General features: G+C 44.5%; 2 protein-coding genes across 3 annotated transcripts; both read left to right on the top strand.

Annotated features, from left to right (window-relative positions):
- The first annotated feature begins 887 nt into the window (after positions 1-887).
- mgrn1a (mahogunin, ring finger 1a) lies at positions 888-7,931 on the top strand. 2 transcript variants are annotated; one of them, XR_004776856.1, is made up of 17 exons: positions 888-962; positions 1,222-1,325; positions 1,692-1,810; positions 1,927-2,015; positions 2,094-2,240; positions 2,713-2,830; positions 3,059-3,125; positions 3,382-3,425; positions 3,681-3,728; positions 4,188-4,256; positions 4,373-4,532; positions 5,800-5,912; positions 6,049-6,263; positions 6,452-6,566; positions 6,892-6,937; positions 7,163-7,711; positions 7,840-7,931. XR_004776856.1 is itself a non-coding variant. In XM_035533713.1 (14 exons), exons 1-14 carry the CDS (start codon positions 895-897, stop codon positions 6,492-6,494), a joined length of 1,404 nt encoding a protein of 467 aa, XP_035389606.1. In that variant the 5' UTR covers positions 888-894; the 3' UTR covers positions 6,495-6,715. The 2 variants fall into 2 exon arrangements, 1 of the variants encoding a protein (XP_035389606.1); XM_035533713.1 differs by lacking the exons at positions 6,892-6,937; positions 7,163-7,711; positions 7,840-7,931 and having other exon boundaries at positions 6,452-6,715.
- Positions 7,932-10,202: 2,271 nt separating this feature from the next.
- foxj1b (forkhead box J1b) lies at positions 10,203-13,325 on the top strand. Its single transcript, XM_027006081.2, has 3 exons — positions 10,203-10,513; positions 10,689-11,318; positions 12,229-13,325. The coding sequence occupies exons 2-3, from the start codon at positions 10,752-10,754 to the stop codon at positions 13,021-13,023; spliced, it is 1,362 nt and encodes a 453-aa protein (XP_026861882.2). The 5' UTR covers positions 10,203-10,513; positions 10,689-10,751; the 3' UTR covers positions 13,024-13,325.
- Positions 13,326-26,807: the final 13,482 nt, after the last annotated feature.

Here is a 26,807-nt window from a genome sequence, read left to right as displayed (position 1 = left end):
ATATTAATGTATCTGGACCCAAAATATATAGGTGAATCGATCAGTGCCAATTAATGCAAAAAAATATTATCGCAACAACATTATATTTCTAGCAGGCAAACAAACTTATGTTTCCGTTCTTTTTATTTATTTATTTTTGAACTACATATCCCATCGGTCCGCTCTTTGTTTGTAAAGTACTGGAAGGCAGAATTTTATGAATGACGGCTGCTCCCGTCCAATTCCCGTCCGAGTTATGCCACTACCTTGCCAAATATGGTAAACAAATCTTCCAACACCAATTGAATTGCGTAGAGCGACATAAAAGTCTAAAGGCACACTTGGAAGTACTTTAGGGAACACTGGTGTCCACCAAATTTACGCAGTCTTCTCAATGTGTCTCATCTGTTCTCCTACCATTGCCATTATGCGTACATTTTATAGGGAGAATGACTGAATGTGTAGTCTATGAGCCTGTCTCTCCTCATTACGTCTTATCCCATACTTGTAAACAATGCATAGGTTTAAAGCTTTGGCGTGACAAATAACATATACTCTGGCCTGCACGAAGTCTGCGTTCTCAGAGTAGTGCCTAATCAGATAATCAAATCACTTAATCAGATAATTACGATAAATCTTAACTTATTCGTACCCACGTTTATGTGCCAGATTTGCTGCAAGAAAGGTAATCATCACAGCGATCCGAAATTAATTCCCTATATTAACTGAATTTGAATAATGGCGCCTATACACGAAGAGGCTAATGTAGTGATACATTCTTGTCTACGTATAGTTATAAAAAATATTCTTTATGATATCTTGTATTTATTTCTGAAGACTCCGAAGTAACCCACATAGGATGCATTAGTGAACCTCCGCCCAGTGGTTACTACATATCCCATAGTCCGTAGCATCATGAAATCCCGCATCTCGCGGTGTAGTGTTGTTTCCCGAGAAGGGGGTCGCTGGAATAGTATTCTCAGGTATTGTTTTTGGTATTTGCAAAAATACCGTTTTAAAGCAGTTGTTTGTTTGTCAGCATGAGTGTATGGACTGTGCGATAGTTAATTGTTTTAATTCGGTAAAGGATCCTAGCCTACTGACCCAAAATTCACGCTGGACGTAGCATTTTTTTGCCAGACAAGATGGGAATGCATCCATAACGGATAAGACTCACGTTAACAAAACAAACCGAATCCGCTTGCCAAGACTATCTTTCTTCATTGGTTATTATATTTTCAGTCATTTCAATCTAAATATGGGTTCAGTGCTTAGCCGAAGAATTGCTGGAGTTGAAGACATCGATATTCAAGCCAATTCAGCTTACAGATACCCCCCCAAATCAGGTAAGATGTATGCGTTACAATCATTGTAAAACCAAGCGGGCTAATGTACATGTGTGAAGTTTGGCTCTAACTAGGCAACACAAAGGTTATTACTCAGTTTCGTTTGTGTTGCTTCCATGCTGTTTTTTGCGCAGGCAAACATTTATTTTTACGCATCAGTTATGTATAGCCACATTCGGACCACCACTTTCCCCAAAAACAAAACACTAACGTTTTGGTGGTTGTGACTGATGTCGCACAACGAACTATTTGAGCGCTGCTTTGCATGTTCCTGCAATTCAGTTAGAAATTATATAACACGGATCTAAAACTCAGATCCACAGGTGTGTCATTGTATTGAACTAATAATAACCGTGAACGTTTCAGGAAATTATTTCACCAGTCATTTTTTCATGGGAGGGGAAAAATTTGAGACTCCCCACCCAGAGGGATATCTTTTTGGAGAAAATATGGATTTGAACTTCCTAGGGAACAGGCCTGTTCAGGTAGACAAACTAAACTGCTCCTCTTACCTATGGATGTGCTCTTCCATAACATAAACATGCTCTTCTCCCAGATTTTCCCATTCCTACTTTCTCCTATGTTATGTTTTTTCCCATAGTTTCCCTATGTGACGCCTGCACTTCATGAGCCTGTAAAGACCCTGAGGAGTCTTGTGAACATCAGGAAAGACTCTTTACGGCTTGTCAGGTGATCTTGTCTAGCAGGCCCCGAACCAGTTCTCTCATGCTAAAAGACAAAGCCATGACCCATGTCTGTTGTTGATAGGTATAAAGATGATGCCGACGGCAACATGGAAGAAACAGGAAATACCAGAGCTTTGTACGGTGTGGAGTTCTGTTTTGACACTGATGCCAGAGTGGCCATCACGGTGTACTGTCAGGCCTTTGAAGAGTTTTCTAATGGAATGGCAGTGTAAGTTTCTACAAAGTCTGTCAGCCCAGTGGTGTTTTTACACAATGTGAAGAATGATTGCCACTCTGGTTCAGGATTAGGCACGGCCTTGGCCAATGTTTGCTGTTGTTTTTCTGTCTTATCTCTTACACGGGATTGTTGCAGGTCAAAGGAACCACACAGATTGTGTAGTTTTTTAGCTCCATAGTTCTGAAGTCCTGCTTGTGTTATCTGAGCTCAGGGAAATACAACACTACTGTAACTAGAAAACAGATCCTGTAGCAACTCCAACTTTGCCATGCAGACAACAGCACAAATAAAACTCATGGATATACTCCTTTGCTTCAGAGATTATGTCTGTCATCTTGAATAATGGCTACCTATTGTGACATGTACAGTGTATTTGAAAGTAGAATTGCAGTATATGGACTAGCAGTTTATCTGGGTTTTGGCAAGATGATTTAATGGTAATTATAATAATGTTCTTTTTAAGGTATACCCCTAAGACACCAGCTATGGTGTCTGAATCAGTCCATTATAAGAGAGGGATAAACCAGCAGTTTTCATTGCCCTCCTTCAAGATTGATTTCACTAAATGGAAACCAGAAGAGGTGAGAGTTACTTCTGTAAGATGATAGTGAATTAACCTCATTATGTGTGTTTGAAGTGAAAATTGAAGTGGAAGAAAATGGGGGGGGGGGGGGGGAATTAAAGTGAAATAGCTGAAGTTTTATTGGTTAGAGACAAGCCCTAAATAAATCTTTAAAGCAGTGGAGGAGGCGTTTGTGTAAATGATTTACAGTGATTTGAATTCTGAAAAGTTTCTCCTTTTTGCACAGCTAAACTTTGACCTGGACAGAGGTGTGTTCCCACTGGTGATTCAGGCAGTGGTAGATGATGGGGATGGTAGGTCTCCAGTCCTCATACTTTACTGTCATGTCAGTTAAGACTGATAGGAATTTATTGCAGTGCAGTTCACAAGAATGTAGGTACTACAAATAATCACAACACAGTAAGAATACATACAACTGCTAGATATGCCTGAAAACAATAGAGAAATAACACCCTAAAATACATAAGTCATAAAAATGATGGTTAAAGGAAGGTTCCCTCTCTCATGTCATGCCTAGTCACGTCTAAATGAAGTCATTTCATTTTGCAGATGTCATAGGACACGCTCATGTTCTCTTAGCCGCATTTGAAAAGGTATGTAACGTTATAGCCCGAGTGTTTATGGCTCGCTCTAAATGATATATAACTATGAGCACTGGCTGTGCTTGACTTGGTGGTGGTACAGGTTAAACGGCTGTTTTGAGCACGTACGTAGTTAAGTCACACACCTAAATATTCAACAGTATGAATAAGGAATGGTCCATGTTGATACCTGCTGTTATACTGTAATAGTCACATTATTAAACTGTTGGAAATTGTAACTCTTTTGTTTTTTGTTTTTTTTGACAGCATGTAGATGGCAGTTTTTCAGTGAAGCCCATGAAGCAGAAGCAAACAGTAAGTGCACTGTCAATCTCCTCACCACTGCTCTAGCACATATATTTCTAAGTGCGGTGAGTCAGTGATCGTGTGCATTTTATTCATCTGGTAGTAATCTTGGCAAAAATGTAACACTTCTGCGCGCAGTCCACTCGTTGCTGTTTTTACATCTGAGGAGAGGCAGTAGTTAAGGCAAGTGACATAATGAAACTTATGTTCACCGTTACTGACCATTGTCATCAGGATGTGGAGGTGGAGAGGTGGAATGATGATGATCGGAAGAGGAATGTTGCCTCTGATGTAAAATAAGACACCACCATGATTTGGGGAGCATGCATGACATGTGACTGTGTGAGCCCCACACCAGCGCTTCAGGGTGGACAGGAGCTGAGTGTCTGTAGCTCGTCTGTAGCTCATCACTGCCCCCACCTGGCCCCGGTGTGCATAAACTCAGCTAATGCCTGTGCCATTATACAGGTTGATCGTGTGAGCTACCTTCTGCAGGAGATTTACGGCATCGAGAACAAGAACAATCAGGAGATAAAGGTAAATCAAGTCATAGAAAATATATGACCCATGTTTGCCATATTCTTCCACCACAGGCTGACTGTCTGTGTCCTTAATCCTTACACCGTGTGACAATCCGTTGTGTCCTCCTGCAGGCTTTAGAGGACGAGAACAGTGATAACAGCAGTGAGTGTGTGGTGTGTCTGTCTGACCTGCGTGACACACTCATCCTCCCGTGCAAACACCTGTGTCTCTGCAATGCGTGTGCTGACACGCTGCGTTACCAGGCCAACAACTGCCCTATCTGTCGCCTGCGTGAGTGTCTCATTAATCACTGCATAAATTGTCCCTGTATTGGCCGTTATTATTGAAATGGGCCGTGTTTTTCGAGAAGGATAATGCGTTACAGGTGGAACCTTGGGCAGAGTGCTGAGTTGATGACTGATGGTTCTCTTTTTCCATGTTTTATGATGTTGCTTTTTCTGGCTTTTCTTGGTTTTAATGGGATGAGGTTGACAAACGTGCAAATGGTTGCCTGACCTTTGAAAACAGTGACACCTGCTGGACAGAAATTATCATGCGCTTTAATACGGTCGATATGGACTTGTTTTCCTCTAATCTTGTGATCAGTTTAGTGAACAAATACTTTTGAACTTAACAAGGTGTGTGTGTGTAATAAATAAATAAATAAATATATATATATATATATATATATATATATATATATATATATATATATATATATATATATATATATATATAAAATCAGTTATACAGTTACATGGTGGTGGTGTACCATTTTGGTAGATCGCGGCGGCTTTCAGTACATTTACGCCGATTGTCCTATTTTTATGTTTACAACTAATTGCCTAAAGCATCTGTGTTGAGTTGTAGCTCCATGTTTGTAGCCTAAATGTCATAAAAATAAAACGAATAAAGTTGTCCACATAATGCACAGTAAGGAATTGCATAACCGTGCCAAGCACCTCGATGAAAACGTGGAGTGGTTTTTTTTTTTTTTTCTGATGTCACATGTTAATGGTTTGAGTTATGCTTTGTATTTATTAAAGCTTTGGGATTACTTGTCAAAATAGTACAATTTCTAGTTAGCCTAATGTAATGGCTTCTCTGCATGCTATACCTTCTCACATAAAATAGATTCACCCCAACATTACTGTGTTACACCAACATCAACCACTGCAGCCAGTGTGTGCCAGTGTGCTTATTACACAACATCCAATCGTTGGGTTACTGAGGAGGAAAGTCTAGTGCTCTTGGGGAACTTTTGTTCTAAGGGCCAAAGAAAACTTACTCTGGAGCGCTCACATCTATGCATTCTTGACAGAATGAGGTCGACAGCTTCGTGTCCGAGACGTACATGCAGACGAGCTTTTAATTTGACACAGAGCCCAGTTTTCTGTTAGGCAATTAGAATACATGTGCAAATATTTATCCCTTTTGTTGCTGAAATGAATGTGGGAACGTTTGGCAGAGGCTCCTTCGTGGCACCTGCGCCTGCTTGTTTGTAATGAACTAGTCAGTATTCTCTATCCCTTAACTGGCCTTTTCTCCTGCTCACCAGCTTTTCGAGCCCTGCTCCAGATTCGTGCAGTGAGGAGGAAATCGGCCAGCTTGCGTCCTTCCGTCTCCTTCAGTCCAGTGCTCTCTCAGAGCTCAGACCACACGGACAACTTGGTATAAAACACACACACGCCCACCAAATAACATTAATTGTCCACTGTGGAACAGTGTTGGTAACTCAACTCCAATATGGTCGGCGACGTGACAGTTGTTTGCTTGAGCTCTCACTTTACCTTCATTTGTCCTCCAGAACTCTGAGTACATCCCCCCGGGGTACGAGCCCGTGTCCCTGCTGGAGGCCCTGAACGGAGTGCAGCCCATGTCGCCTGCCGTCCCCTCCGCCCCTCTGTATGAGGAGATCCAGTTCTCGGGCGACTTGAGTGACCCACTGAACCCCGGAAGGCGCCAGCAGGGTACGGTAGACACAGGACCAGGGAGAAGCAAAGGCAGCACATCCCCAGATGGGTAACAGCACATCCAGTACTCCGCACCATAGCTCTTACCGTGGAATTTTTTAACATGCCGTTTTCTTTATTGCATTTACAGTAAATCGAGTCTTTCTGTGCTGGACCTTGCTGTGTGCCACCTTGCTGCCAATCAGGGTTTTCATCTGTGTGTGTGTGTTGGTGCATGCGTGGGTGTGTGTTCTGCAGGTCTGCACGCTCGACCTCCTCTCCTGTTCAGGAGGGGGGTTGATAAGGAGAGCTGGCTGAGCTGCCAGAGGCCCAGCGGCGCCCTGGCCTGCCCCACAGTCCCGCTCCCTCCGAGGTCCTGCCTGCCCTCCTCACACACTTCAGCTCTCGCCTCCTAGATCAGTCTGTTCCCAATGCTGTGGGGGAGTTGCATCTGAGAGCCTGTAGTAGGCTTTTATAGAATACCTCATACCAGGAGACTTTTCAGAAGTTGCTAGACGTGAATGTTGGATATTTTTGGTTTTATTCTGTGTCGGAGTAGATGTATTTTCACAGTAGTTCATGTGAGACGTGTGGTCCTATTATGTTCAGTAGGACCAGCACATGCTGTAGTATCGCCTCACATTACTGCAACAACTGCTGTGACCACTAAAGCTCTTTCGTCTGCGTCTCCATTACAGGCCACAGTAGATGTGGTAGCCTCTGAACCAGGCTCTCCTAACACAGGTGAGCCTGTCTGAAGAAGTGAGTGGGCTGTTCTAGTCCAAAGGCTAAAGCTGTCGTGCTGAGTACAAATGGATATTTTTTAGTGCGTGTAAATTCGAAACCAGTGCAATAAGAATTTACAGTGACTCCACCTTCTTCCGATAGCACCTATCAAATGTCTGCTACTGCACTGGCTGGTGTGTGTTGATGAAAGAGCATCTTCGGTGGGTGTGGGTGTGGGTGTAGGTTCAGAGGGCAGGGCTCTGGGCGTGTCTGTGAGTGAGATCCTCCAGGACTGCCACAGTGCTTGCAGCAGCCTGAGCCGCAGTGAGAGCGAGCCCTCGGCAGACCTGGCCCTGCCTGGTGAGTGGACACACCCCTTCTCCGTTGCCCCACCCACCACCTGCAGTCCAGCCCAAATCTGAACGCTACAGGCTTTAACAGCCTTGCTGCTGTGTGTACTGTAAATACTGAGCATGCTTCTATTGATGGTGACTTTGCAGATCACAGGAGCAGTAAACCGAGCATGCTCTGCAAAGTTCAGTTATTTCGCTGTCAGCAGCCTTCTCCTGCTGTCTAATGTGTGCTTACTGACGCTTGCTGGACTGCTAATGACGTGCGTACCGATTTTCTCTGACTGAACTACTTTTCCCCATTCTGACACTTCTGTGCTTCTGTTCCGCCCTGCGTCCTAACCCTCTCCTAACCCTCTCGCTGTAAATCTCACCTGGCTTTGCTCTCCCCTTGCTCAGCCTCTGAGTCCTGGTCAACCGCTGTGGAGGAATGCTGATGCCGGTAGGTATCCCGCCGATCTTTAACTTCCTCTGCTCACTCGCTCCGCGCTGCGTGGAAACGCCCTGCCCCAGGCTCGTGCTCCGGCGTCCCTGCCCACGCCGCTCGTCTCACTTCCACTTCTCACCCAGGGTCGTCCGGGTCCACTGAGAGCCTGAAGAGCCAGAGCACCAGCAGCTCCAGACAGCCCCTGCTCTGTTTCCCCAGCAGCCTGCCGTCTGAGGATGAGCATTTCCACCCCTAGCAGCGCCGCCTGGCCTCCGTCCTGCCTCTTTTCGCCAAACGGAACCGCGCCCTTCCGTCTCTCCAGCCTCGGCCAAGTGTCTCCCCTCTTATGGATAGCATTCCACAGCCACACGCCTTCTACACTTACGTTAAAGCCTAATTCTTCTTCTTTTTTTTCCTGTTTGCGCTCAGATGTCTGAAATCCTGTGTCCAGTCCTTTTGGTGTTGCTCTGGTCAGGAGGCACTGTGGCAGGGCAGCTCGATTATTGGTCCTGCAGGGTATCGCTCAATTTCAGTTTTCCACACCAGATCTGGGTATCTGGGGCCAGTCAGTAGCATGTTTAATTTAAATCCAATGCCAGGTTTGAGTGCCTCAGCTCTAAAAACCATGTGTGTCAATGTGAAGGTATAATCAGTTTTTCAGTATATGCTGACAGGGCCAGGAAAGCACCAAGCATGACTGCATTGTTCTTGTTTTCAAATAGTTTTGGGTTATTATGCTGTGATTTAGCGGTGCAATTAACAGAGAAACACTACAGAAGTATCACAGGAGGGAAAAGCAGCAGGTGGCACTCACAGATGGTATCTTATCATTTTCTTGCTTGTTCTGTCTTACCAAACGGCCATCAAAACACCAAATTCTTCCTCTTGTTTTAATGTGTCTAGTAAGACAACATACTAACTATTTAGAAATGTACTTTGATTCTCCAGAACTGATCATCAAATAACTGATGACTCTCATGCATCTCTAATTAGAGTGATGCTTTTATCTGATTTTTTTTTTTTTTTTAAATCTGTCTGGATAGTGCAAGCATGTATGGTCCATTCAGTTTCTTGGATGCCCTTTTTTTATTACAATCAACTTTGTTGGCCATGACTGAGCACTTTTTTATTATTGTGTATTGGCGCCAAGATTTATTTCTGTGATGTACTCGTTGGGTAAAGTAGTGTAGAACCAGTGTCTGTCGGAACCTACATCTGTTTGTGCCTTATGTATGGCAGTCCTTTTCCATGATCTTTGCAGTATGCAAAATGGGAGGCTAAAGCTTTAATTAGTAATTGAAGTGGACTTTGCTTACATTAAATGGTCTTTTCATGACACAGATTAAGCCAAGTCTCAGACCAAAAAAAAAAAAGATTTAGAACAGAAACAGGCCTCTGTATGTGGTGTTTTTTGTTTTTTTTGAGGGCTAGACTTAATCTCTGCCTAAAAGCCACCCCAGTTATATATCTATTGCTTTTTAGTGATTCACTGCTGCTAGCCTCTGTACAACAGGTATTGTATATTTGTATGTAGTTCAATCAATTTATCATAAAGTGCTGTATGCAAATGTACTGTTTTCCTGTCTTTAAGTGGGTAAAATACAAAAGTAAACAAAACAAAACGAAAGGAGTCCAAGATGTGGGTTTTAAAAATACGATAATACCCGGTTAAAAAAAACAACAAAACAAACAAAAAACTATCTTGTAATTTAAACGCCAAGAGTGTGTCTTTACAACACGGTTCGACGGTGTCTGCATGCGGGAGTGCGGGGACGCGCCGTTGTCACGTGGTGGCAGTGCAACACCAGCACCGCGGAACTCACTATATAAATACGTTTGTCGAGAAAGGGCGCATAAGGAATGCACCGCTCTCTTACTGTAACCTCTCAGGAGATCAATTCTATATGTTTGTGATATTTTCTTGGCAATAACATGCAGCGTATAATAGGATATAACGCGAACGGATCTAATCGCGCGTCGGCGGGACCCGTGGCGCGCTCCTTTTATGACCTGTACGTACGCGCTTCAACTTTTGCGCCTTTCTGAAATTCTTGGCGCCTTGAACTCCACTAGCGACACCTGCCCATTAACAAAAGGATCTGTTACACTTAGCTCATGCCGAAAGTGATTGTATCGAGGAAAGAGACTCCAGCTAGACAGAAAGAAACTGGCGTGGCCCATAAATCGTTTAAAAGACTCGGGCCCCGGCACCTATGCGCGCAGTAGGTTTTTTGTTATTTCCCTTACAAGGGTACCTTTCCCCTTTTTGTCATTACCCTTATCCTTACCCTTAATTACACTTGTAATTATGAAATTATTAAGCTCATTGATTTAAAAAAATAAATAAATAATATAGCCTGTTTTTGCGCCACTGGCCCGGGTTATTGTTTTTTTTTTGCGGGTTTTTTTTTGGGGGGGGGGGGGGGTGATGAATTTGTGCTAAAGACCCTCCCCTCCGTGTCTTTTCACCGCACGGTGATGCGCGGAGCGCCTGAGCCAATCAAAATGCACCGTGTTTAAAGGGCTGGTAAGAGCCTGCAGAAACCCCGAATACCGCGTGAAGCCTTTTTTAGTCTGATGCAGTTCGTGCACTGTGGACCGTCACATTTCGGATCCAGTAGGCTAAATGCTAATTTTTTTTATCCTATTTTTTTCCTCTTTTTAAATTAGAATGTAATTGAATTTTCAGCATCAGGTCCCTTTGTTTCTCCGATACCTTACTCAGTGCACTTGTTGCGCCGCTTCCGCCTCATCTAACGGAATAAAAGACATCCAGGGAAGGTGGCTTCGCAAAAGTGCACTCTCCATATCGCCAAGGTAAGGAAAGACGTCACCATCCTTCATCTGCAAACTTTGATTAAATGCTACATATCTGTATGTGGAGTTGAATAGCCGAGTCGTCCCTTGCTAGTAACGTAACCGTTCTGTTTTGCATGTGCATATGATAATTATTTGCATTGTTTACATCCGTGCTATTTTTTCTTATTTCTAGGTGCCTTAATACAAAACCAAGAGAAGACGAGTGTTCGGGAAAGACAGTCGTGTCCCTGTCAAGATGCCAGTGTTAACGAGTCCTGACATCGCAAATAAATTTAAAGAGAAATGGATGATGCTTCATCCAGAGGACCAGGACAACGTAAGCGGCTCCGTTAACTTTGACGACAGCCTGACGAGTCTACACTGGCTTCAAAACTTTTCTATCCTCAGTGCCAACCCAGAGAGATCCCCCAGCTTCGGCTGCCATCCGCAACAGGTCTTTCACCTCAAGAATCATTTGGGGGGTACTGACTCGCCTTCCAGTCCACCTGCCGGAGACACGGCGGCTACAGGGACACCCCAGACTCCGGGGAACCCCACGACGTCCTGCAGTAATTTTGCCAACGCAAGTTCTTATGCCCATCAACAGGTGGGACTCTATGGGCATAACGGAACGATGCAAACTAATCCAAATGAAGAGACTGATTACAAAACCAACCCTCTCGTCAAACCTCCATATTCATATGCTACGTTAATTTGCATGGCAATGCAGGCCAGTAAGAAGACTAAAATCACTCTCTCCGCCATATACAACTGGATCACTGAGAACTTCTGTTATTACAGACACGCAGAGCCGAGTTGGCAGGTATTTATGTTTTTTTAACGTTGTGAAAGATGATGCTTTATACTCCTATACTCTTTGTAGCCTATTCTTTATTTATATATTTGGGTAGAATAGTGCTCAGTTTCTAAGCGTTACGCCAAGCAAGTGCGCCAGGCGAATAATCTCATGGCGACTCGCAAAAACGAAATATATTATATTAACATCATTCCACCGTATTTCGCATTTTCATTATTTTCAGTAGAAACTATTGAAACTAATAGAATATCACCGTATTAGCCGCAAACACGCACAAAATCAAACAAATGATCTCGATCCTGCTGAATGTTTCAGTGTGCGCAAATGAAATAGAAAAAGATTCTAAGCGGTACATTCGCAGGAGGACTATAGTTGGAAGATGAGACCTCTTTACCCAAGAGGGTCAGTGTGTCCTGGGGGCCTGCCTCTTTAATGAGGGACCCGCAGGGGTAGTGGCTGGCAGCCCAGCACAGCTGATCATAAGAAACATGCAGTGTGGTATTGCAAGAGAGTCTCATTAAGAATATTTGCTCTCCTGTACACACAACATTCCCCTCCCCCACCCGAGCACAGTGAAACAGGACACCTTGACCTGATGCACAGTGGGTTCTTACCCAGGTGTTTATGTGCGAAGCGCGGAGTTATTGCATTAAAAACAAGCAAATTGAACGCAAATATATTGTTTGGAAATATATCAGTCAAATTGTTTTGAAGTTTTGAGTTTGGCAGTTATGAAGATACGGTGTCTACTAGTTGGTCCTCAGCCCAGTGTATTTGACCTTACATTATTTTTGTGTTTGTTTACATTTATTCATAGCTGATTGCTTTGAAATGTAGTTTCATAATCTACTTATAAAAAAAATAAAATTAATAATTCCCTCAATGAACAAATCCCTACTGTCTTACTCTCTTACAGAATTCAATTCGCCACAACTTGTCTCTGAACAAGTGCTTCATGAAGGTTCCCAGGCAGAAAGATGAACCTGGAAAGGGTGGTTTCTGGCAGATTGACCCCCAGTATGCCGATATGTTCGTCAACGGCGTCTTCAAGCGAAGGCGAATGCCTGCCACAAACTTCACGCAGAGACAAAGCAGGCTGCTGCCATCCTGCTCCTCCTACAGCCCTGAGCGCAGCCAGCCAATGAGAGCGAGCCACTTGCGTGACACTGCAGCGGGGTCAAAGCGCAAGCAGGCTCTTCCCAAACGAGGCAGCAAGCCGGGCCACGTGTCTGAGTCGCCGCTGCTGGCCAGCCAGATCAGGACCTCGGATGTGCTCCGGGGCGACTTCGACCTGGCTTCCGTTTTTGACGATGTCCTGGGGGGCAACGGCAGCACGTTCGAGGACCTGGACATCAACACGGCACTGAGCTCGCTTGGGTGCGAAATGGAGGCGTCCTCTCACAACCAGCACACGCCCACCGTACCCAAGTGGTACGGCAGCGAGGACGAGCAGGCGTGCGCGTACTTGGAGATGAACGGCATGATGGGATGCGGTATGGAGGATCTGCAACAACAGCAGCAACAGCTGCAGACCCAGCCTCAATATTACGAGGGAATGGCGCTGTTCTCAGAGCAGGTCCAGCAGCACCACCCATGGGAGATTAAAGAGGAGGCCCAGGCTATCCCATTGTCTCTGGATCAGGGCTATAGCCTGTGTGAAGGATTCTTCTCAGAGATGCCCCTGTGGGAGAAGGGAGAGTCGTTCCTGTGAACGCCCACTGACGCACATGCGCCATACGACTGCTGGTCTAAAGACTGCTGGTCTGCTGACGTTTGTTTTGCTATATTAGCATGGTCCAAGATATAAAAAATACAATGAAAAATACTATGGAATTCTTCTTTTTACTTCTTTCGCATTCCTTTTTTTCCTGAGAATCTATGCTAAATGTTGGTGATTATCCTCCTTTTTGAGAGATTTATGATTCATAGTTGGAGGAATGAATGCAGATTACTATTGCAGATTACTATTGTAAAATATATCTAAGTAGTGGCGAGTCAATTTTGTGTAGAATAATCAACCTATATATATATATATATATATATATATATATATATTTATATATTTTAGCTCCCTTTATCATTTAGTGTCATTCTATGAATATGTGATCCTTTAAAAATGTTTTCAAAAATCAGATATTGGGGAAACGGAGATGCAAACAAGCCAAAGTGCTTTGCAGAAACACTTTCAGAGAGAGACCCAGCACAAGCACTTTGAGGCACTGTTTAGGTTCAGTTCCTCTTCCAGCCTTATAATTTATTTGATATAATGTGAGTTAATGTGGCTTTTCTTCTTCTTCTTTTTTACACATTTGTCCTTTTATACACCATATGTTAAATACCATTGTCCTGTTTTTTGGTTTCTTTTTTATTAGTTGTGAAAGGCAATATCATATTCATGACAAGTACTGTTTTGGAAGTGTATTTGTATTGACCTTTTGGAGAAATGGACTCTAACATGCAACTTGAATCAAATTATATTCTGAATAAAAGGATCAACCATCTCTGGGTCAGTTGTGGTTGTACTTCAGCAGGTCCAGTGCAATTCTAACCAAAGTGCTCATTATGGGAAACAACATCACATAGATGTGCATGATATTAATCTGATACACATGCTGCAAAACGGACAATGTTTCATTAAAATGAATGGTAACATTTAATATAAACCTTTGCTAATATAACGACACAGAAGTCATGATGAATAGGAAAAAATACACCCAAATGACAGGCTGTAATCTCAGCGGTTTTGGCATTGGTGATATGAGGTTGTAGGTTCTAGTGCCCTTCTGCTGCCGTCTTTAAATGATACACCACACAAACTGCTCCACACTGCAGCATGTCAGCACCTACATCCCAACCTCATGCCTCTTCCACCTAAGCATCCTTTAAGAGAAGTCTTTAATAAGCATTTCAGCTCTGAGTGTGTTTATATTGAGTGTCTGAGGTTAGAAGGTACCAGTCTTTTCCCCCTTTTTACACTCTTCTATCATGTTTTGCAGTTTTTTTGGGAGGGGGGATGTAGGGACTCATTTGTCAAACTGAATAACAAGGCATTTTAACACTGCATTGCCACTTTGTTCACAAATCCAGAGACATTTGGATTACTAAGAAGAGGGCTTTTTTTTTTTAAAAAAAGAAGAGGATGGGTGGAGGATAGGTGGAGGATGGATATGCCATCCCTCCCCCATCAACATGTGGACACACTGATGGGCCACGATTGTGCTTATGTTTCCTTGTGTTTTTAAGATTTACAGTCACAACTGTTAGCTTTTTGACGAGGAAAGTACAAAGACATTTCAGACAAGTCTGGACTAGCCCAGCTTCCCTGAGTTTCGGTTTCACTAAACAAATAACCAAAGCAGCCTATGTTTCCCCCAACGACTTTGCTGGCTGTGAACCTCATCTTCTATGTGAATATACGGTGTTGCTGAAAGCGAGAGGAGAGATTTGGCCAGGCGTGTGCAGGTGCTAAGGACATTTTCAGAATTCACATTGATGTGGCTCTAAGCTTCAAGGCAATGGAACAGATCGCAAGCTTGTGAATTTGCTTTTCTGGCCATTGCTTGTAATGGGCCTTTGAAAAAGAAGAGGAGTAATGTTATTTGTCATAATTTGTTTTTTAAATTTGCCTTTAATTCAGTGTCTCCCACACGAGTGGCCGTAATGTCTCTGAAATTCCATTGCATTTGAGGTGAAAAATAATACTTTCTCACTTAAAATCTCTTTTTAATGAAAAAGGGAAAAAAAGGAAAGAGAGGATTATTCAATCAAGCCGGCTCTGCCTTCTTCGGCTGGAGGTTGGTGTGCAGGACCCCCTAAGCAACCTGCAGGATAATTCGCATTCCTAGAACATCAGGGATAAGCAGGGATGCTAATTCCACTCTCTTTTGCGTCGAGCTGAGCCCGACGCCATGTTCGACACGTGAATCACGCGTCCTGTATCCACGCAGCCACGTTTGTGGACTCCCTGGGAGCACAGCTGGGAGTGGGTCCAGGTTCAGGTGCGTAACACGGCGTGTGGCCCGCACTCTCTGCGGAGGTGACGTGGCAGAAATGAGTCAGGGCTGCCTTGATTGCCGCGTGGGCAGGGGAACCCGGGGAGAGCAGAGGAGGGGGATGAGCTCATCTCCAGGGATATGGGGTGGGTGGGTTTTGTGTTGTTTTTGTAGAGGAGGCCTGAGAGAGCTTCTTGGCAGTGGAGATAACATTATCTCCCAGGCGGCAGAGAGTCCGGGGCCGTATTTACACCGGCCGCCGTGGCCGACCCGGGCCCAGCATGCGGACCTGTCAGGGGGAACAAGGGCCGCTGTCACGACAGGGTCAAGGCGTGCTGCTTTATGCCCCCCAGGAACTGCTGGCAGCCACTGATTACAGGTGTTATTTGGGCATGCCAGGCGGATCTCACTCAGAGCGACTGGGCAGCCCTGCAGCTGTGGTGCTCACGGGCACACCCCACTTGGCATCTGGTTTGTGATTAGGCAGGGCGAAATCAGCATAAAGCCATCTAACCTAGGTTCCGTATGTGTGCTAGGTAAATCATATTGTATGGAGCCATGTGAGTTATCGAACAGAACCATGTGAGCTGTAGAACAGGGTTTCTTTATGGGTAAGGAAGAGAACACTGGACGAGACAATAAGATTAAAAACAAATGCTTTCTTTCCTTTGCCTTTTGAGAAGACCAAATGGTTGCACAAATTACTTACACACTTTTGGCATCTAAAGACATTTTTTTTCCAGCTCATATAAAGCAAGGTCATTTTTACTGTGTATTTGTGTGTCTTCATCAGTCTAAGAGAAGAAAAAGCACAGCCTGTAAAGTTTGTTACTCAGCCTTTAAAGAAGCAGGGATTTGACACTCAGGATCCAGTCTTATCTCATTTGGAGCTTGAATAAACCGTACAAACCCTTTTATTCCGGAGCAGACTGACCAAGGAACACCCACAGGACTAGGTTAAAGATCAAAGGTAATTTAGAAAGATCCTTTCTTTTAGAAAGTCATGCTGGGATAGTGAGATATATTTATGTCTTTTTGTCCATTCCTTGGTTATGTTTATTTTCCAAATGCGCTATAAGAGTTGGTATCACTGTGAAACCTTACAGTGATTACAGTCTTACAGTGATCAGAGAGATTTTAAAATGGTATTGATTTGGGGAGAGTGGGCCCTGGTTAATAAATATATAAATAAATAATTGTTTACATATTGTTAAATTAGTATTCAATGAATAAAAATGACTGTATTTAGGTAAACAACCTTATGATAACTAGTAGAATCTCAAAAAGTACACAGTGGTAATCAAAGTAGCTTCAAATGCAGCTGCAGTTAGAATTTCATTTCACTCCTTCCTTTTGCTTTTCCAATGCGGATGTTATGATGACATACAGCCAGTCTAAGCAGTCAACAGCTTTAATGCTCATAGTACACATTAACTGGTTTTCACTAAACTTAACGGTGAGTCTTATCTGTTTAATATTATTTATTCCATGTAACACAGACCACCACTCAGTAGTTCTTTTCATCATTGCTAGGTATGAATTTAAAGGTAATTACATTGTAATTTTTAAATTATTTCATACCATTTTACTGAATTACTGCATAACTGACAGCATCTGAAACAGGCATACTGTTCATTTCAGTGATTTTTTTCATTTCAGCGTTCTCAGCTTTACCAGTGGAAATGTATACTAACATTGTAATAGAAATCTTTACTATTTATATTTTATGCAATCAATTATACCAAGAAAATCATTCACTGAAATTCATTGATGTATGTTGTCATACTTTTTTTTTTCCTGCTTGAGTTTCTCAAAGATCAGAGAGCTGAATTCATTACTTGACTGTCAGTTCTTAACACAAATCACACAAAGTCCATTATTTATAGCTGCACTTCGATTACCTAATACATGTCTAATGTCCACTTTTTTTGCTCTGATAGTGCGTGCGGAATAGCAGTCCGCGTGCTGAGTGCACTGATCTACGTCGTTAGTCTGCACTGTAGCTTGTGAGCGGGCAAATGTACGCAAATCAACAAAGAGAACTTTTTAAAGTACGGTGCACATAGATCGCAGCTGTGGTAGGAATTGGGAATTAGTTTAGCGTCCTTAAATGTCACTCCTGTCTGCCTCTTTCATCTCTTCTCTGTGGTCGTCGCGGCCTGCCATCAAGCAGGGTGCAGGCCCGAGTCTGGCTGGCAGGGTGGCCACTGAAAAGCATTCCTCCAGGGTCTCTCGGGTCTCTTTGGCTGGGAGAGAGAGTGTATTCAGAGGCCAGCGTGTCGGGACGAGCAAGACAAGAGGCGCAGTTCTGGAGCTCTTCCACGCACCGTCTCGCATGCCAGGCAGGAGAGGTAGAAAAATGCTTCTCAGCTGCTGATTTTTTTTTAACCACCTCAAGTCTGCTCTTCACGCCGCAGAAAGCTCCCGTTTCTGCCCTTCGCGAGTCCCTCGCAGTAAACCAATGCTGGGAGATACTATTCCAGTCTTAGTATTATAGCCTGTAGTACTGCGCTGCCAGCATCAGTTTCAACTAGTCAGCTAGTATGAAAACGTTCAGTTCTCCAGGCTGCGCATTTGTGAGTGCGAACATTGTCCCGTCGCGCATTTGCTCGCCACAGCTCTTTAATGTGCTCTCTCTCCGGTCACTTTTTTTGTTTCTCTGCCCTCTTATTTGATTAGCCGTGCTTTGCATTGTGTGGCCACGCATTTAGTGCTTTTGAAGGGCAATTCAACACCTCTGTTTAAGCCGCGCTCCATCTTTCCTCATTAAAGCGGGCGGCGCGTTATTGGCTCTCGTTAATCAGGTACGGCACGGTGCTCATCTCCCGTCACCTGCTGCCGAGTGCGCCCGCGTCCCGCCGCCTACACTGTCTGAGCGAGTGGGCACGCAGAGAAACCTCATTAGCTTTAGCGCTCACGTTAAATCGCCAGGAGAATTAGCTCCTGATTGCATAAGCATGACTCCACTCAGGGAAATGTGAGCCGTAGCCTCCAACACCCCAGTCGGACGTGTCGCTTCCCTGCTTCATTATTGATGATCGACCTGTGTACTGCGTGTTCGGGGGCCGCGTGAGCGATGAAGTGTTCCAGAGCTAAGCACGAGACACCTTCCTTAGGAAGCTACTATTTGAGTATTTTCTGTCCACTAAGCATACTGTATATGAACCTTTTGCTTACTGACCTACCGTACGCACCCAATGAGCAAAACGTATTGAGTGCCTTATGTGTTTCTGTAGCAGTGCACTAGTTTAGACAAATCTGTGCAAACATATAGTATTCTTGAAGAGGCTCCACGAATTCCTCATTTCTACCGGTCTGTGGGGAGCAGGAGGTTTTTGTTTGTTTGTTTTTGATTGCTGAACGGAAAGGTGCCGTGCCTTCCAGCGGCCGCGCATGAAGCGCTCTCTGGAGGTCTCCCACGTTCGTGCGCTAGGCAAAAACCTCGTGACTCCGAATCCTGCAGGGGGCTCTGGGAAGCTTCGAGTCAGTAGAAGAGTCAGACAGTTTGAGCCCACGTTAGGAATGGCTGCACTGCCATTCACTAACAAAGCATTCAGCTTTTAGATTATGCTCAAACATGTTAAACTGATAAGTCAGAAATACTAAAGTCTTGGTACTAATGATCATTTGGATAGTACATGGTACAGTAATTTAGACTATAAGTAATTCCTTAGTGATTGTGACTTCTAAATCAGTTTTCTTGCTCAGCTAAGCAAAAATTCCTAGTGAATAAGATTTGCAAAACTGGCAGCGCTCTGTGAAGGGCTGAATCAGAGAAACTCTACTTTGGAGGTGGAGGTGTACCTGCTGATACCTGAGAGAAGAGGAAAGCAAACACTACCACCAGGGCTTCATTAAAACTGATTGGGCCCGCGGGGACCACACCTGTTCCTGGCAGGCTGGGATTCAGCTGTGCGGCTGCCTTGAAGGAGTGCAGGGTTAACGTCCTACCACCACGAAAGCATCTGGACAGTACTGTGTCGCATGCAACATGCTTAAATGTTTTCCTAGCTGGGCATCCTTTCCGTTCATAATCCCCAGGGGCGCTCCTATACAGGGAACACATTTCAGCTCATACTTCCCTTAGCATCTCTGCGCATGAAGCGTGATTCAGTGAGGAACTGCATGACTGTGCTGTAGATTTCATACACACACACACACACACACACACACACGTGCGCGCACGCACACACACACGCACAAGGGCACAGTACAGTCGGTACAGTAGTATGGCCGGGCAGTTGTGCACACCTCTGACGAGTTGAAGCTTGCTAATTGGACACAGGAGGCCTGAGGTGGATAATAGCTCTCTACTGAGAACACTAGCACCAGAGTTGGGAGGTGCTGCATGTGAAGTGAAGTCTTTGTGTGTATCCATGTGTTAAACATTTTACTGTTTACAATTAAATGGAAAGTGTTTGACAACACAGCACACACCACAAGCGAACTAAAAGACATATAATGCATGAACGTCCCGTCATGTATGGCTCCTGGACCTTCCTCAAAGATTATGTAAGGTAAACACGCACAGCGTTCAGGCTCTCTCTTACTATAATTAATTGTCATAATTTTTATCCAGCTAAATGCCTTGTTAATTTGCCCCTAGGAAGCCGGTGGTGGGGCTACAATATGAGCTACTATTTCTCCAGGGCTCGGGCATAGCAGTCTTCCACTGTCCTATGTTATGTTTTGCCATGAGACGTTGAAACCCCTCCCTCTGGAGCCTGTGGTTCTTTGGACAGGAGCTTAATGACTGGATGTTGTGGTAGGGGTGGGGTGTGGAGGAGAGGGGAGGGGAGGGGAGGGGCTAGTGGAGAGCCAAGGGAAAAGAGGCAAGATATGGTGACTGGCTGTAATGATACTGGAGGTGTGGACAGGCCAGCAGGCCTTGGTGCCGGACTGAACGTGAGTGTAACTACACCACTGCCAGCAGCAATAAAACTCACAAAAGTTTAGATAGATAGATAGATAGATAGATAGATAGATAGATAGATAGATAGATAGATAGATAGATAGATAGATAGATAGATAGATAGATAGATAGATAGATAGATAGATAGATAGATAGATAGATAGATAGATGGATGATAGATAGATTAGTTGTTGATCATGGAAGAAATTGCCAAAAAGTGATATATTTAGCTATAGCGATATCAATCTATTCAGAATGTGCCCAGTGAGATATAAGCATTAGCGACAGCATTACAATCGCTTTAGGAGTTTCAGTTAAAGACTCTCCAAGAGCTGTCTCTAGACAAACCGCTCCACAGCGGTTGTTCACTGCTTTTGTGATGAAAAGGTGCATTAAAACGATTGTGACATTTGGAAGTATCTGAATGTCTGACTCCAAAGGCAAAATGTGCAGGACAGCCATTGGCTGAGCCAATCCTTTGTTGCTCTGTCATGACGGTTTGTCCCTCTTGTTCCGCTGAAGCAGCTGGTGTTAAAAAAAAAAAGCCCTCCCATTTCACTTTCTGATCGTTCCAAGACTTTTGTAACTTTTATTCGGATTCACACACTCGCCACTTGGACCTGCCTGAGGAGAAAGTTCGGTGCTTCGTAACGAGCTGGGCTGATTCCGTGCCAGCTCACACTCGAGCCAGAGCAGCTCTCCCTCCTCTTAGTGCCAATTATGTGCTCTCTCAAAAGCACTTGGCCTTTGCGAAGAACAAACGATACAATGTATCGTTCACATGCCAAATATATCACATACATAAGCGCTAGTTTGGCCATAGGTCAATACCATCTGTGACGGCTGACAAGTACGCCAAAGTTGGTCAAAGGGCCAAGATGAAAAAAAGAAAAAGAAAACCTCCCAGTGATCTTGTGGCAGGCCTTCATGAAGTTCAGACCATAGTTGAAGAGTAATTACTCATTCAGTTTGCTGAAGTTGATGGATGAGTAGAATCCCTTGCTTCTGTGTTGAATGCCTTGTCTCTTGTCTACACGCACTCAGATCACTGTCTTTGTGCGCCTGGCCTGGCGTATACGGTGGGATGGATGTGTGGGGAATTTTAACTGCGCCTGTTGTTTGGCAAGGCCACCCCGTTGGGACTGGTGACAGGGAACTGCAGCGAGTGGCCAGGCTACACTCTTCACTCCAGCGGATGGCCAAACAGGAGTCCGCGGCTCAAATACGTGCCCCGCGGTTCTGCTGCACACCGGCTGGGAGACTTCGGGTTCTCTTGTAGCGAACAGAAGCTCATTTGTTGGCTTGTCAGCATGTTTGTGACAGGATTGCCGTGATACGCTTTTAAGATGTTGATGTAGTTTTAACATTTTGTATGGTACTTTGTACCAATGTACCAATGAATCATTGAAGGGATCATGGTCAGAGTATTTCAAAATAGAGAATTTTTTTTTATAATTCCCTCAGTGTGTTTTCAAGTAAGATTAATTGCAAGTATCCTAGGGGAGAATTAGCTATGTTAACAAACCCATTTGTCACTGCAGGATGTGGATGAATACCAGTGAAACAAAGAATATATCACACATTACACAGTCAAAACAGATAAATTATTGACCCTTCTGAACTCATTTTTGAAAACAAATTTTTAAAGTATGCTTTACTAATAAAAATGATCTAAATGGATACACATCGATGTCAAGATGTTCCCACTGTGTAAAATAAAATGCAGCATAAAATATCAGAAAATAAAACCTCTTGCCCTGACCAAAAACAGCCATCCTGAAGATTCCTCCATCTCTTGCTCGGCTCGTTAGAAAGCACCATGACACGATGGCACGGGAGGTGCTGTCCATCTCCTGCCCGGTCCCGCCGGCCTTTCGCCTATCCCGGCTGCTTTTTTTTTATGTGTATCCTGGCTCCTCGGGCCTCTTTGAGCATCTCTTAGCATGACAAAGGAAGCCTGCTGAGCTACCTCCCAGAGCTGAGCCGGGTCCACCAGCAGCTCCTTTTACTGGCTTAGCTCCTGCTTCATTGTAAAGCTGTTGTTAAGAGGCTGCGTAGGCTGGAACAGCCCCGTCTCAAAGCCCGGACAATGCATGCTTGGTTTACCATACAGCAGTGTGGCGGAGGGCATGCCTGTTAGTTTTATGGGACGGTTCAGACTTCTGGTGGGCTTTCAGAAGCATAGGGCTCTTGTCTTGCTGATGCACAAGGCGTGCGTATGAAGAAACGTGGTCCTGTGGTGTCGTGTAACCTTATGACCTTGACCTTAAAGAAAATCTGTTGGTAAACAAGGAGCGATATACCTGGTACTAACAGAATTAAAAACATGCTTTTTGTTTTACTATCGCCTGTGGAGATATTTGTAAACATGTGAGTTATGTGTGCAGTCTGATGATAAAATAATTCGAGAGAGGTCCTTCACAGTCTGCTGATAGGAATGTGGAAATCTCCGGAGGTCACTGTGGCTGGTATTTGAACCAGGCTACATGCTGATGGAGCACCCTTGCAGACAAACACATGATTGCCCTGTTTAGAGAGGCACTCTAATGAAAATCAGCAAAGCTGTCATTTTACTGGCAAGGCCATTGAACTTGGACGTGATTGGGTGAGAGCAGCTAAAAAAGAAACACTCAGTTGGCCCAAGCCCTGGGAGTGCTCTGCGGGCATGTCTGGACTTGCCCTGATGAGATCATGCCAACATACAGCATTCAACCTGAGACCACATCTCGCTGGACGGTCAAGCAAGAACATGGCACAGGTCATGGAACACACACAACGATCACATGACTTTTAAAGTTACAGCTCTCATAAAAATGCTATTCCAATCTACAGAGTGCTGAAGGGAGAAGGGTAGCCCTGCTCTGGTGTAGCCATCAACCCGACTAAGCAGCTCACAACACTAGTGTCAATATTACATCGAGCTCTTCAGTTATCATTAAATAGGGTAGAGGGCAGTACCCATAGGTGGATTTATGAAAACTCAGTTAATTGGTTATGATAGGAAGATTATTGGTAAGTGACATCGAGGAGGTCAAGAAAATATCATAAACTCCAGAGGATAAGTGCCAATGGCTCGTCATAAAAAAAAAATCTTTACTGTATTTTATTTATTTATTTTTTACTGTAATTACCGAAAGACTCAATTACGCCTCAAAAGACCTGCAGCAGCATCAGATTTGTCGTTCTAAAATGATATGCACAAATCTCCTTGATATGCAAAAATCAAATGAAACAGGCAGGGGGTGTTGAGGACCTCAGAGCACCCATAACCACTATGATTGAGTCTATTATGATGTTGATCAGAAAGAAGTGGGCCACTAATGAAATATTTTACAGAAGACTCCATCAAGACTGATCCTGTGTTAAGCAGCAGGACAGTACTGGGACATTTTAATTTGGGAACATTTACAAGCAATCGCAGTGCAAACAAACCGCACTCAAGAAAGAAATTAAATGGTTGACTAAATTGCAATTGGCTCAGTATCTGTATCCTAATTTGCACCAGTAGCCGTGCCCCACTGATTCACTTTTATTTTCACTGTTGATTAGCTTTAATGAAGCTCTCCAGCATGTTAGTTAATGAGTATTCTCAATCTAAATGTAAATCAGATGGACCACAATAAAGCGGTCTTTCACAGATATGTTATAAAGTGTGTACTCCACTTAGAGTACGCTTGTACGCTTGTACAGAGATTAGTTCAGGTCCAGCACTGGGCAGCCCAATGGGGAAGGCTGTGTCAGAGTTGATGCTCACGCATGTGAAGTCTTGTGGCTTTCGCCTAGCACACCCCCCCGGGGCACAACCATTCTGATATGCCTCGACAACCTCACGTATATCCACTCTGTTGTATCTCTAAGGCATCAGAGGCCAAGCTGAGACAGAGGCCGCACCCCAGGCTGGGGCAAGCCCACACTTGCCCTGTTTACTGATTAGACACAATAGCTGCGTGAACGGACAATGGTCCATTCCTGAAAACAATACCTGGAACTGCGTGAGATAGCGTTGGGGAGGTCCACTCTTTAACGGCCACCTGGCCCTTCTGGTTCTTTAAACAGACCTGTGTGTGATGTTATGTCAAAAGATTCCTTTTGATTTCTACTCATAATTACTCATAATGCTATGGTGCGACAAATGCAAGAAAATGTGGTAAAACCGGTATTTACGTTCAGTGCCCATGTAGGCTCTTGAGGTCCTCTGGTTGGTCATATGCACCATATATACAGCCTTGAACCGATATCATATTTAGCACTGACCACATATTTATAGAATAAAATAGTTATTTTAAAACGTTTGGATGAAGCTGTTGCCTTCATTTCCTGCATGAACAATTAAATTCTCATAAAAAGACTTCAGCCTCCTCTGGCGCGCCGAGGTTGCCCTCATCTCCGAGACAGGGCGCCACTCGGATTTTGACTAGTTTCATCACATCTAACGAGCTGATGCGTGCGGGCTGTCATTGGCGGCCCAGCGCCCATGGAAGAGTCGGTGGGGCGGGATCCAGAGTGCTGCGCCGCTGGGGGAGACAACACCCCGACAGGCCGAGGCCTGGAGCTGACAGCTTTGAGGAGCACTGCAGAACGCAGCCATTGGCCCCCTCCTTCAAAAACCCCAGTAATGACAGGGGGCTGCCCACCTCTACAAACAATGGGCTGCAATTGCAGGGTTGGAACCGGTTTGCGTAAGTTCTTCCTTACTGAGATTTGACAGCTGAGAGATTTTTCTGTGCTAGAAGAGGTGTATCTGTACCAATCCACAGACATTTACTGTCATCGTTTACACTGAAACATATAACTTTGAGCGATTTATCGTGATGTTGTCAAAGAGCAAAAAGATCATTAGTTCTAGTTAAGTTATACAGATTAATACCACAAATAGCCCTCATAATACATTCATAGCGGGGTCATGGCACCATCTTTGATGTGCTTTGACTAATGTCCATTTACACATCATCTATCTGGTGCACTCTCCCATTCAGAATGACAGGAAGGGAGTGCACAGGTGGTAGATGGGTCACATGTTGGGACTGAGGCTCCACTCAGGCATGACTTTAGTAGCTGGAGCAGGTGCACTGTGACTGTCTCCCCCTCCAGTACACACACACACACACACACACACACACACACACACACACACACACACACACACACACACACACACACACACACACACACACTCTCTCTCTCATTTACCTGGAAGCCCCAGGTCTGGTGAGGCTCGGGGGGGAGCCTTCTACAGCCCACGCACCCATCTGAGGGACAATGAGGAGAGACGGCCTGCCACTGACCACCTGCTGTGCAGCTGCCTGGGTCCAGTTTCAGGGTCGGCTTTCAGCGGCTGCCCCCATCAGCCCCTCAGCCTCCTGGTCGCGCTGCCTACCCCGATGGATGGGATCCCTCTGCGTGCAGTCGATCATCTTCATTAGGTCCCGATGGACGTTCTTTGACTATTCTTAGTGTCCCATCAACTCTTCGTAACGGGTTGTAAAAAGGTCTTTTGTTTTGCTCTGTTAAGGGTATCAGGGAAGAGCCCTCACAGAGGGATGTTGAAAGCTAGGGTTCAGCAACGTATGTTTAATCCTTAGTCTTCGTCTTCACACATTTCCACACGAAGGAGCTGTGGTATTTAAAGTATGTTTCAATGTAGTGCTTTAGACAGCAGGCCTGGTTAATCTATGAACGCTTGAATGCAAAAATATCTTCTCTGTGACCCAGCATGTCAACCGTTAAACTCCTAATCTGCCCATGATAATCCAGCCCATTACAATGGGCATTATTTGTTAAAACTGTTTAACATGGTTGGCAATGTGGAAAAGCATACTGTAATATTATGATAATTAACAATATATATAGAGAGAGAAAGCGAGAACTACATAATAATAAGAAGAACCAGAAGGATGACCCAAGATGCGTAATTAACAAAATATAATTTAGAAGGTTTTCTTTAACATGCAGTAAATGTGTTTGTTAAGAGACCCAGTATGAGATCTCACTGTTGCGCAGACGTATGCACAGACATATACACGTGACAGAGTAACAACACGAGACGTTAAACCCAGTTGAGAATGGGAGGCAGGCGGAAACACATGGGCTAGAGGATAAACCAAACCAGTGCTTCATCCTGGGAAGTCGTGCGGAGACTCAAGGAAGCACCGGGCCTGGAACGGTCTCTGCCTCGGCCAAGTGGCGCCCTAATCAGCAAATGTCTATTGTGCCAGCCTGAAGTGTCTGGGGTTGGAGGGGGGCGGGATTAGAGCGGCTCTCCCCACACGCTGATTTGATGCTGATCAATGATGTGCGATATGGCCCTCTTACCCTAAAATTACCATCTCTATAGGGGAGCACGTGGAGAACATGGGGGCTGGGGCCAAGACAGGCTAATTTCCTCTGTAGTGCCGGGGTGGGTTTGATGTATAGAGCTGCTCAAATGCTGTGATTGCGCTGGCTGCCTCCCTCAGCTGTTCCATTGTTCATAACCTGGGAGAGAGAGCGAGAGATGCAAGGAGATGATGGCGTAGGAGAGGCTGAGGCAACGGAAGGGGTGGCAGGGGGCGGAGTCCAGGAGAGAAAAAGACGAGCCGAGAAATGGCCGGG

The sequence above is a fragment of the Electrophorus electricus genome, chromosome 14, assembly GCF_013358815.1.
Source record: "Electrophorus electricus isolate fEleEle1 chromosome 14, fEleEle1.pri, whole genome shotgun sequence".
NCBI classification, from domain to species: domain Eukaryota; kingdom Metazoa; phylum Chordata; class Actinopteri; order Gymnotiformes; family Gymnotidae; genus Electrophorus; species Electrophorus electricus.
Note: the sequence above shows the minus strand (reverse complement) of the source record. Positions and strands in the feature narration are given on the sequence as shown.

Coding starts and splice junctions, on each gene's coding strand:
- mgrn1a (XM_035533713.1), top strand. CDS start 895: ATGAAATCCCGCATCTCGCGGTGTAGTGTTGTTTCCCGAGAAGGGGGT. Junction 3,729..4,187: donor CCATGAAGCAGAAGCAAACA/GTAAGTGCACTG, acceptor GCCATTATACAG/GTTGATCGTGTGAGCTACCT. Junction 4,257..4,372: donor AGAACAATCAGGAGATAAAG/GTAAATCAAGTC, acceptor GTCCTCCTGCAG/GCTTTAGAGGACGAGAACAG.
- foxj1b (XM_027006081.2), top strand. CDS start 10,752: ATGCCAGTGTTAACGAGTCCTGACATCGCAAATAAATTTAAAGAGAAA. Junction 11,319..12,228: donor ACGCAGAGCCGAGTTGGCAG/GTATTTATGTTT, acceptor ACTCTCTTACAG/AATTCAATTCGCCACAACTT.